Source organism: Otolemur garnettii, unplaced genomic scaffold (assembly GCF_000181295.1).
Source record: "Otolemur garnettii isolate 467f Iridium unplaced genomic scaffold, OtoGar3 scaffold00068, whole genome shotgun sequence".
In the NCBI taxonomy this organism is placed as follows: Eukaryota; Metazoa; Chordata; class Mammalia; order Primates; family Galagidae; genus Otolemur; species Otolemur garnettii.
The window spans coordinates 6,652,745-6,665,413 of NW_003852463.1; the positions used below are offsets into that span (position 1 = coordinate 6,652,745).

General features: G+C 45.3%; 1 protein-coding gene across 1 annotated transcript in view; it reads right to left on the reverse strand.

The window, feature by feature from the left end:
* The window catches only part of ANTXR1 (anthrax toxin receptor 1), a 241,927-nt gene that overhangs the window by 99,293 nt on the left and 129,965 nt on the right, over positions 1-12,669 (reverse strand). Inside the window, exon 13 of the mRNA XM_023515283.1 lies at positions 6,049-6,144. Within this exon, the coding sequence (XP_023371051.1) occupies positions 6,049-6,144 (96 nt within the window). The remainder of the gene's footprint in view (positions 1-6,048; positions 6,145-12,669) is intronic.

Sequence of the window (12,669 nt, forward strand, 5' to 3'; positions counted from 1 at the left end):
TTTTTTTGAGACAGAGTCTCAAGTTGTCACCCTTGGTAGAATGCCATGGCATGACATCATAGCTCACAGTAACCTCCAACTCTGGGGCTCAAGCAATCCTCTTGCCTCAGTTTTCTTATTTTTAGTAGAGATGGGGGTCTTGCTTTTACTTGGGCTGGTCTTGCTTTTACTCAAGCTTATGAGCTCAAGCAATCCACCTGCCTCGGCCTTCCAGAGCATTAGGATTACAAGCGTGAACCACCGCACCTGACCTAATATTTTGTTTTTGACTGTGTTCAGCATTTCATCTTTATCTAACTGTTGTGCTAAACATTTGTGACTATCAAAAAGAATCCATTTTTCATCACACATATCAATCCAGTGTAGAAATGTTTGCCTTTATGTCATGACAACAAAGAAAGGCAAGATTGGGGATGACTTCTCTTCTGCCAGTTGTCTAATTCACGCAGAACCCATCTATCCAGCTTCTTCACCTTGCAGATTTGTTTCAAATGGTCCAATATTGTTGGAATAATAATTTTTTTTATTCACTGCTGCTAATTCACACATGTTGAGATGGATTTGCTACTACTACAGCTTTCAGCTCATCACGATCTACCTGGGTCACAAGTCACTTAAATGGTTCTTTTTCAAGATTAAAATCACTGGAAGGAAACTTCTCAAACCATCGACGTATTGTCTGTTTATCAGCCACATTCTTCCCAACACTACGTTGATATTTTGAGCTATCTGTTCAGCAATGATTCCATGACGGAACTTATATTCGAAAATAACACAAACTTTTGACTTATCTGTGGTTTTACAAAAGTTGCTCTAAAAAAATCTGATACATAATCACAAGCCAAATCATGCATTTGAAGGAATGAGGATGTACCTTCACAATAAATATAAAATAAGTGTCAAAGTGAAACGTCAGAGATATCACCTGTCAAATTAGTACCTAAGGAAACCAGACATTTTATACTTAGTAACCAAATAAATGTACAGTGCAGCAATGTTATGTGTATTCTCACTGTTGTGCAACTTATTTCCAGAACTTTTTCATCTATGTTAACTTTGGGGAAGGAGGTTAGATACAGCAGCATGGTTAGGGCTATGAAAAAAGCAGGCCAGGGTGCTGAGGGAGTCCACACAGAGCAGAGGAAGGTACGCGGTGAGGCTGTGAGGTAAGGACTGAGGCCCGGTTGGGAAAGCCCTACACAGCCCACATCAAGGAACTAGAAATCTATTTTAAGGCCATTGAACAGTCAAGGGAATTTGGGGCAAGGAAGTGTGCAAGACCATCACCTGATAGCTTTTATTTTTAAAAGAAAAATCTTCAGTGAAGGTGAAAAAGACTAAAAGAATAGTTAGAAAGTTACTGAAATAACTCAAGTAGGAGATGCAGACTCCTTGAGTAGGGCAAAAATTAGCATTCATTCATTCATTTCACAACTACTTCTTAAGAACTCTGAATGCCAGGTCTGTACTTGTGCTGGGCGTGGATGGATGTGAGAGATAAGATGGGGGGGGTGAGAGAAAAGGGTGCATGGGAGCGAGATAAGACAAGGAGTGACTTAGGGCACTTGGAGATAGTTCCCAATAGATCCACTGGGATAGATCCACTGACCAAGAGCAGATTTGGGGGGTAGTGTGATGAGTTTAATTTGGGCACGGTGAGGGTTAGATGGTTGCATTTGAGATGTCCACTGGCCCTTATCATATGGGCCTGGTCCTCTGAAGACAAGGCCAGTGATGGGCAAATGCATTAAGTAGCTGAAGTCATGGGAGTTGGTGATATTGCCTGGGGACCCCGTGTAGAGAAGAGGTTTGGAGATAGTCCTGGGGAATATGAGGAAGAGCCCCTAAGGGAGACAGGGAAGAGCTCAACAGAGATGTAGGAGAAGAGCCAGCAGCAGCCAGGAGAGGACAGCATTTAAGGAGAGAGAGAGAGAGGTCAATGCTGGAGGAGGTAAAGAGGAATGAAAAAATGAGAGAGATGGCTGGCTGGGGGATTTAGGCTTGCAAGACGAATAACAGTGACCGAGGCCAGGCTGTGGTGGGGGAAGTTACAGACAGTGGATGTTGCTCTGCAAAGGAGTTTGTGGGGGCAAAGGAGGGAGGCAGGAGAGCAGTTTGAAGGAGAAATAAGATCTGAGACGCTTTTTAAAGGGTGCAAGTGGCTGACATATGTTTGGGATAGAGGGAGGAAGCCAGTGGAAAGGAAGGGAAGAATGGAGACTCTGCAGGAAGAGCTGATGTGAGAGGCCACGAAATGAAGTGTACAAGTGGAGAAGGAGGGAGAAGGGCCGAGGTTTCTGTGGGGAAGAGGTGTCAGAGCAAGTGCACAGTGGTGTCCCAGTACAGCCTCTATTTGTCCCCTGGAGATAGAAGAGCAGGTTGTCTACTGAGTGTGAAAGGGCCAGAGGTAGGACAGGAATCTCCAGAATAGTGACTGACTGGAAGGGATTTTTATCCAGAAACATAAGATAAAAGTTTATTAAGCAGTGCTGAAGGTCTCATACATGAGGGCATCTTGGGAGCAGGGGGTGGGGGGAGAAAACATACAACCTGGTCAGACAAGATATGGGGACAGTAGAACAAGGGAGTGTGGGGTAGGGATGTGAGGGTGCTCTGGAGAGTGTCAATGGCGGGTCAACAGAGTAAGACTCCAGACAGGTGTTCATTCTTCCCTCCAGAGTTCTGAGCTGGAGGAGCCAGGCCCTACAGGATCGGGCAGTCTCTTGCTACCTGCTAACACGTGGGGTAGGATCTGCTGCCTTCGTCTGTGTGCGTGAAGCTACTAGCCCTGCTGGGCTGCAGGTTTCCACTAGGGCGCTGGCTTTCAGCTGGGGTGAGGGAAGACTTTTTTCCCTATACATTCAAGCCGTTCATAACATTGACTCTTCTAATAATTTCAATTCTCTTTTTCATAATCCTCTTCTCATTCAGATTTCCTACTCTTCTTCTAAAAGTTCAATTTAGGGATTTCAATAGTATTGTATCAAACATTTGCGTAGGAGGAATGGGTGTGGCCTGACTTGCAGGGTTCTGGCAATGCCCTTTGTAGAACTGACCTGGGCCTTTCTTTCTTTCTTCCGGTAAAACATCAGCCCGTTGAATTCCCCTTTTAAAAATGCAAATAAGCCCAGAATGTAATAAGTTAACTTGGGTTCCATTTAGGTAGAATTTAAGAGCCCCCATGGGAGTGGGATTCTTTGGGAAAGGTACAATGCAGTGGGTGGGCATCACCAGTCACTCTCACCCACCAGGAGCCAGGAGAGGAGAGTGTTTAAGGAACCAGAAGAAGGTTTCTTCTTCCAGGCAGGACCAGCAGCAAGTGAGAGGGTGCAGAGCAGAGGGCAGGCCTAACAGGAACCCCAGGCCTGGTCTGCTCATCCTGGTCAGCACTTGTAAAAATGCCCTTTATGATTAGTAAGTGGGCACCCGAGTGCCTGCCCTTCTACCCAGCCACTTGCAGGGGTTTGTCTCCCTCAGCAGTATACCCAGCCATTCAGGGCTAAGGTTTGACTCAGCCTCGGTGGGGGCCTTGTGGGTTGTTAAATACCTCGAGTGTCATTCCTGGAAAGAACATTACAGAAGGGCAAGGAGGCACACGGCAGAAACAAGTCTCATGCACCCCACAATTTGCAGGTCCTGCCTACTTTCTGGCTTTCCCCCAACATGTCATTGAGCATGTCTTACCCTTGAGGGGGGGAGAGTGACAGAGGAAGGTTTTGGGGACCACTGTTTCCAGGGACCCCTGTTAGAAGACTATGGGGAGGATTGCTGCAGGGAAACCTCCCTGCATCCTCTGAGTGGGGCTTCTGAACAGAGGCCAGCATTTGCCCTCCTTCCTGTGTACCCCAGTTTGGAAAACACATCGCTTTATCCTGTCCCACTCTGAAAACTGTCACTCATCAAGGAAGCAAGTGATCAACAGGAGCTTTTAGGGCTACACCAACCACTGGAACCCAGGCCAACTTTCAGAAATAGGGGGTGGGGGCAGTTTTTATAGACACTATAAACAGGAAAACTCATTTCCAAGAGCATCCTCATAAAGAAAGCCTTTGGGACTTACAAAAGTTAGACCACATTAAGACATTCTGGCTGCCTTCCAAAGCCTACAGGGACTTAACCAGATAAATTTATTGAAAAATAGTTTTGAATATTGCAAAACAATTTGGCTTTGAGCAATTATAGGCTTTCCAATAATGAAAGGTTTATTTTGAGACATATTTCTCGCCAATTAAATCGAAAGACATATGGTATTCCCATCCCAACAGATTCCCATTATGGTTAACTACTTTTTAATAATGATAATACACAATACTTCTATGTGCTAGGTACTTTCTAAGCACTATAATAAACTCCTTTAATCTTTACCATCTAACTATGAGGTGGGGGCTCTTAGTATTCTCATTATATCAGTGAGGAAATGGAGACACAGAGAGGTTAAGTAACCTGCCCTAGATCACACAGCTAGTAGTTGGTGGAACCTGCTGGGCTGTTCCATTGCTCTGAGCTGTTCCTACCCAGGGGTAATTGTTGACAGTAATAAAAGGGACTAGGTGAACAACAGCATGCACTGCCTGCTGCCACCGGCCCTGAAACCCCTTCTTTAAGAGCCCACTGCAAAGGATTTATTTTTTCCTTCACAATTCCCTACTTAAAAATATGCTTGCTTTTGAATCACCATAGAACGCACTCTGGCTGACTCATAGGGGATTTTTTACTCTCAGAATAAAAACGTTGTGCAGCCTTAAGTATTTAAAACAAAATATAAGTCTTTGTGCTGCTGTGGTAAGAATTTGTTTAAAATTTTGGTGAAATTAGTTCAGCCTGGATGGTACTGACAGACCTGAGACTCACACCTGTCTCTGGTCCCTCCCTGTACACACACACACGCTTGTCTCCTGCAAGGCATCCCTCTCCAGAAGTCCCTGCCATGCGGTCCACACCTTGGCCAAGTTCCTCATCTCCATCATTTGCCACCTCTTTAAAATACCATGCAAAGCCATTTTCCTTTCCTTTTCAAGTCAAGTGCTCTGTCTGTTCAGTTCTACATACAGATGTGAATTCCTTTGCACTGTGTGCTAAGTGCTAGAGTTTCAGAGATAAAATGAAGTCGCAGCCCCTTCTGCAGAGACACACTGTTTACTTCCCCCTTCCAGCTTCTCCACAGAACTGAAACATGGGGATGGGGCACGGCAGCAGAGTAGGGCCCACTCCAAACGTACCTGGGCCTCACTGATTTGCACGAAGGCAGGGCACATGCTAGAACCAGACACATCACAGCTCACGGTGTTTTCTTTATTTGGATATTACTTTGAGTTTCTCTCAGTCTAAGGGCCAGGGAATAGAAGTTAACTAAGAAAAAGATATCACTCGGGATTATCATTATGGTGAACTATTCCAGACCCTACGCCATGTGGGGAGACACTAGTTAAAGCCACGTGGTGACCACAGATGAGAATGATGAGAAGGAGGTAGGCTCTCACTGATGTTGTAACTCAAAGGTTGACATCAGTGCTGGACACATGGTAGGTGTCTCACGTTAGCTGATACTAAGGAATAAAGGAAGGTGCCTTTCTTTATTGCTGAAAATAAAAAGGCCCCAGACACTCTCTCAGAGGGATAGACTAATTGCTAACACCAAGGTGACCTTAGAAGAGCATAGGTTGGGAAACTCAACAAATGTGTGTGTACCATCCATGCACAGGCATATATGTTCACTGCTTGTCAAGTTAACATTCACTTAGGATGTCCTGTGGTTCCCTCCTAAGCACCAGAGCCAGAAGGGCCACATCCAAGGGTGTGCCCACTGGCAGTCTCACACCCTAACCCAGACTGATTGCAAATGGCTCCAAGTTCCATTGATCAATGTTGTGCCAGTTTTGTATAAATTATATATATATGTGTATATATATACATTTTATTTCCTTGCTTATTTATTTTTATTTCTTTGCTTTTTTTTTTTCTTTTGCAAGATCAGTTCTCCATACACATTAATGTCTCTCCCCACCCATGGTCCTTGTGAACTTGCATGGGTGAGGTTTGGGCACTTACCACAGTGCAGCAGAGAGGCCAGAACCACCAGAGGAGGGCCAGAGCTAGGAGCAAGAACAGGATCAGCAGGGCGATGGCCAGGATGGAGCCGTCAGACTGCAAGGCCAAGGAAGAGGCAGTCAGTGGTGGGACAGGACCACGTGTGCTCGTCCCTCCCTAAGCTCCCATCACCAATATGCAGAGAAGCACCCAGTTTGCAAGCAAAGGCAGGTTGAAACTCTGCCCATCATTCTGGGGCTCATAGCCCTGTAATGCATTTTTTAAAGCCAAGTTTCAAGAGAAATGGATTTGTCTTTTCAGGGAGGCTTTGCTCTTCTCTTTGAGGAACATTCTGATGGGCCAATCCTACAAGCGACAGAATTAGGCATTGAGATGGCCTACCACTGCCCCTCTGTTCCTGGAATATCATCCCCTGTTTGGGGACAGCCTCCTGCTCACTGGCACTGATGCTGTGGCCACTACCTGGGCTGGTAGACTCAGGATGGTGGTCCTCAGGATTCAGTCTGCTCCCCTAAACCCGTTCACTGAAGTGCATGTAACAAATTCAGGAGGCTGGGACAGAAAGTCTGTAGATGGGATGCCATAGAGGGCAGATGAATCTCAGGGTAGGGTATTGAGGCAGCAACAGCTGCTGCATCTGGGAGGAGAGGGGTGTGGTGGCTGAGTCAGCTCTGAGTCAGGTCAAGTGGGTACATGGGCACGAGGAAGGGAGGAAGGTACCCAAGACCAGAGTTATCTACTTCAAAATGTGCCTAGGCCAGTCCTGAAAATAGACAATGGTTGCTGTGGCCTGAGATGGTGTTAACGTTTAGCAAACAGGCTTCACTTGGTATCAGCATTCTGAGGTTGCTGGTTAAAGGAGGACACCAGTGTAACCCCCTCCACCTCACCCCCTACCAGTGACAGGGAGCGCAAATCAGCACCACTTTCTAGGGGATCAGGAGGTGAATTGTTACAGGGATTGGAAGCCCCTGGACATTTCACTTTTTAGTCTAAGAAAATAATCAGGTATGTCTGCAGAGATAATCAAAAAGAAAACAACATAAATGTTTCACAATTAGAGAAGGTTAAATAATGCGCTATAGAATTTTCATGCAATCGGTGACTACGTAGACATATCATTGTCAAATAATAATTAAACGAGGTGGGAAGACATGCTGGTATGACGAGTGTGAGTTTATGCATACGTGTATCAAGAGTGAGGGACACAGACAGACCGTCTCTGATATGTAATAAACTTTTTACTTGTATTTACTAAATTATTAATACCAATGGTTTTGCTGGCAATGGGTTTGTGATAATTTTTTCTTTTATAAATCTATTTTTTAAAAAACATCTCATAGGATCAGTGCCCGTAGCACAGTGATTATGGCGCCAGCCACATACACCAAGGGTGGCGGGTTCAAACCTAGCCCCGGCCAGCTAAACAACTGCAACAAAAAAATAGCTAGGCATTGTGGCAGGTGCCTATAGTCCCAGCTACTTGGGAGGCTGAGGCAAGAGAATTGCTTAAGCCCAAGAGTTTAAGGTTGCTGTGAGCTGTGATGCCATGGCACTCTTCGAGGGTGACATAATGAAACTCTGTCTCAAAAAAAGAAAAAAAATCTCGTAATGAGAAAATAAACTACCGAGGCTGTTCTTTAAACATCTGTCTTTGGGGCGCCCCACTTTGGTGTCAGAGCTCACTGGGCCCAGGGGTTCTTATCCAGGGCCTATGGGAATACACATGGAGTACAAGATGGGCTCAAGGGATGGATGGAAGCTTGTGACCTTTGGCAATGACACCATTTGTTGTTAGTGCACACGTCTTCTGGGGAGACCACTCATAGCACTAGCAGTCTCAGGCCGTTCCCCTCCCCTGGTTGCACAGGAGGGAGGTTGGGTGGCCGGTCCAGGGTGCAGCCGCAGGTTAATGGCAGAGCACACTCCCACTCTCAGTGCTCAGGAGGGGCTACTGGAAGCTGTTTAAAGGCAGCCCTACTCCCTGGAACTCCCTGGAATGTCTTTGACCAAAAAGCCAGGGAACTAAACACCCCTGACCCCCACTAAGCCAAGGCTTGGGAATGTCAGATTGCCCTGGAGGGAGCTGTAGCCTCTCAAGTGCAGGTGCAGGGCTGGGCAACCCAGGGCCGGGGTGGCGAGCGAGCACAGGGCCCCAAGCAGGGATGCTGTGGGCCCGCAGTTTCTATAGGCGAGCACGGCAGAGGGTGAGGCTCTGGATCGTGACAGAAAAAAAAATCACATCTTCCAAATGTATTGTTAGTCAAGCACAGCCCTCTTGATCTCAGTCTCTTCATTCCAGGCGTCCTCACTACGGCCTGCCGAGGACATTTATCCGGCCTGCCGGGTGTTTCTGCCGCAGCTGCCTGTCCTGCTTAGCAGCTGACTTGTCCTGGGCCCGCAGTCCGGCCCTCCGATGGTCTGAGGGACAGTGAACTAGCCCCTTGTTTAGAAAGTTTGAGGACCCCTGCTTCATTCCATCCATCCCCATAAAATGGGGATAATAAACATCACCTGCCTCACCACAGCAGTGTGAGCATAAAATGAGCCACGAGACACAAGCAGCTGTGGCTGGGCAGCCTGACACAAGTGGTCTTATCAAACACCGAGCTGTGACTCACTCTTCCTCTAGCTTTTCTCAACAGAATATGGTGAGCATTTCAGAGCATAAATCTGTTTGCATTTGGAGTGGCAAGTGGTTTTGGATACAGAGAGGCTTTTAAATTAGCAGCCTTGTAGTAAAGACTACGTTTACTCACATGATACACAATTTCCCCTGACCTTGATTTTCTTTTTTCACTTTAGGTAGATGAACTGGAGCAGAAGGGCTGATAAATTGTGGGGCACTTTTTTTTATTTCCTTCTGGAAGAAGGTTTTCCATGAGGCGGTGAGGGTGAAGAACCTGGTGCAGAGGGGAGTGGCTGCCACACTGGGGGGAGAGAGTGATTGATGGCTTTTCTCCAGCCAAGATAGGCCTGCCTCTTTCCGGCCACAATTCCCTTTGGAGGTCTTGGGGGAGGACAGTGGGGTACAGGGGAGTGGGTGATGGGGGTGAAAAGACATAGGGACAGAAGCTCCAAGAGGGGCTTTCGCCTGCTCTGGAGACAGCCCTGGGATAAAGCCTTCAAATGCATTGCCTGGTTTTATTGAGATTTTCCAGAAACCATTACAGACCCAGTTAAAAGAATTTTGATCCACTCAGACCTACAGCTAATGTCTTAGAAGGAGGTAACATGTACATGCAACCCTAGAGGTTCATTCACTCATTCATTCAGCAGGGATTTATTGAAGGTCTCTACAAAAAAATGGTGAGCAGAGGAAAGATAGAGTCTCTTAACACAGAGCAATTGCCTTAACCATCCACAGATAGAACAGCCCAAAGTAACCATTAAGAATATCTGCCACGAATAGAACCTTCTCTGATGAAGGCAGATGAACGGCCAACAAACATTTGAAAAGATGCTTATTGTCCCTAATTGTCAGAAAAATACAAATCAAAACCACCTGAGAAATCACCTAACCCCAGTAAGAATGGACCACATCACAAAGTCTCAAAGCTGCAGATGCCGGCGTGGATGTGGAGAGAAGGGAACACTTTTACACTGTTGGTAGCACTGCAAACTAATACAACTTTTTTGGAAGGAAGTATAGAGAATCTTCAAAGAACTCAAATTAGACCTCCCATTTGATCCTATAATCCCATTACTAGGCATCTCCTCAGAAGAAAACAAATCATTTTATCATAGGACATTTGCACTAGACTTTATCACAGCTCAATTTACAATCACCAAGATATGGAAACAACCTAAATGCCTATCAACTCAGAAATGGATTAATAAGCTGTGGTATATATAAACCATAGAATACTGTTCAGCCATTAAAAAAGATGGAGACTTTACATCTTTTGTGTTATCCTAGATAGAATTGGAACATATTCTTCTTAGTAAAGTATCACAAGAATGGAGAAGCAAGAATCCAGTGTACTTAATTCTGATATGAAGCCAGTAGTAGGCGATCTAATACATACCCTCATAAGAGAACAACTCAATTCGGTTCAAGGGAGGGGGAGGGGGAGGGGGAACAAAGGAGCAGGGAGAGGGGAGGGGGATAGGGTTTGCAGTGTATGGCACACCTCTTGGGGGCAGGACACATTTATAAGAAGGGCTTTACCTAACAGATCCAAACAGTGTAACCTAATTCTTTGCACCCTCAATGAACCTGAAACAATTAAAAAAAAAAAAAAAGAATCTCTGCCATTGACTGAGCATTACTGTGTCCAACAATGGGCCGTATGCCTTACAAAATCCCCTTCCCTAACTGGCCACACTATGAAGCAGTTATTATTGACTACTTTTTAAAAAATAGATGAGGATCTCTTGAACTAGTTATTTTCAACTGCTGTGCTGCAGCACATTTGTGTGTCATGAGACTATCGTAGGTATGCTGTGAAAAATTTTAAAGATCATTAATTAAATTATTTTTGAAAGAAGTTTAAAGCACATTAAGTATATTCTTTTTTTTTTTACTTTTTATTTTTGATCAACATGAAATAAGTGTACCGTAGAAGTTTAACTATATGTTCAAGCATGCCATGAGATTAAAAAAGGTTGAAAAACACTGTCTTAAACTCTTCAGCCCAAAAGATGCTTCTGCCTCAGCCTCTCCAATAGCTGGGAGTATAGGTACATACCACCATGCCTAGTTAATTTTTCTCTGTAGAGTCTCACTACGTTGCTCAGGTTGATCTCAAATTGCTGGCCCAAGCATTCCTCCCACCTTGGCCTCCCAACAGGCTGAGCTTGTAGGCCACGAGCCACTGTGCCCAGCTGCAAAACTGGGATTTGAATCCACATGTTCTGATTTTAGAATCTTGCCTCCCTCCCACTTAACCATTACACTATAATAACAAATTTATAAAAATTTAGTTAGGTAATACCTGTACTTTGAAGACTATATTTTAAGTAGTTGCATCAGTGATTATAACTGCAATGTGACTGCCCTCTCTGCTCTGACAGAACGGTTCACTCACATGGCCCGGCATGGATTGGCACGCAGCATGGCTGAAGTGTGCTTCAAAACAAAGCCAGAAAGGAACAGGGCCCAGCACAGCTTGCCTCCTTCCCCTTAGATTCTTTTTTTTTTTTGAGATAGGGTTTCCCTCTGTCACCCAGGCTAGCTTGCTGCAGCCTCAAATTCCTAGCTTCAAGTGATCCCCTGGCTTCAGCCTCCCAAATAGGTGGGACCACAGGCAAGCACCAGCATACTTGGCTAATTTTTCTATTTTTAGTAGAGCAGTGGTCTCCCAAAGTTGCTCAGGCTGATCTTGAACTCCTGGGCTCTAGTGATCCTCCAACCTTGGCCTCACAAAGTGAGGATTTGGTAAAGATGCAAGGATTACAAGTATGAGTCAGCACACCTGGCTGTCTTAGAGTTTTAATCGATAGCCCTGTGCAGAGGGATTGACTAAGGTAAGATTTTACATTGCCTGTTGGATACAGAAATATATACTATAGAAATATACACATATCTCCATCAAACGAGTGGATAAAGAAAATGTGGTGTGTATTTATATATACCACAGAGTACTACTCAGCCATAAAAATCAATGAAATAATGTCTTTTGCAGCAACTTGGATATAACCGGAGATCATCATCCTAAATGAAGCATCCCAGAAATGGAAAAACAAATATCACATGTTCTCAGTTATAAGTGGGACCTCAGTGATGGATATAGATGGTCATAAAGTGAACACTGGAAACTCAGAAAAGGAGAGGGCAGGAGAGGGTGGGGGTTAAAAATTACTTACAGGGAACAAGATACACTTTTCTGGTGATAAGTATACTAAAAGCCCTGAATTTACCATTATACAATACATTGTCTCAAAACACAATTGTACCCCGTGAATTTATTGAAAGAATAAAAAATATAAACATCTGCACTATTTAGTAAATGGTGTTCATAAAATTAGTTCAGTTATTCTAAAGTAGTCCTTTTGCATCTTTACCAAGTCCCAAGATAAAGACGCCTTACCCAAGTACTAAGGAGCAGGCTCTGGCTGTGGCCAGGAGGCATGTGAGGTATTCCAGAGCCCACAAAGTATAGCCTGACACCCACGAAGCCTGGCTCTGCTCTGCACTGTTCTCCTGCTCTGGGACAGACTGCCTTGGCTCCCTGGGCTCTGCCTCTGATTTGCCCTCCTGTGTCCCTGTTGGCTCTCCCTGTGCTAACCATCACCTGCTCCTGAGAGCCTCTTCTTGGATTGGAGCCCAGGAGGGTCGGGGGCTAACTGCAGCTCACAGCCTGACTCAGGAATTGGCCTCTGCTCTCCCCCTTCACCAGGGCAAAGAGTGGCCAGGACTGGAGAAATCCCAGGCCCCCTGGATATCACGCTGGGGCTGAGTGGGACCATTGGGCGTGAGGTTGCTCTTAAGGAATTGTGCCTGTCCATGCCCTCAGATGGGAATTGGCAGGAGGCAAGGTGGCTTCCGAGAACTGCTGCTCACTGACTCACAAGTTCAGGCTCATATTTCAGGCTCAGCCTAAGAGTCCTCACCGGGCAGGGGAGCCTGAGGCTGGGCTGTGCATTTTTTTTTTTTTTTTTTTTTTTAAATGACTCAAG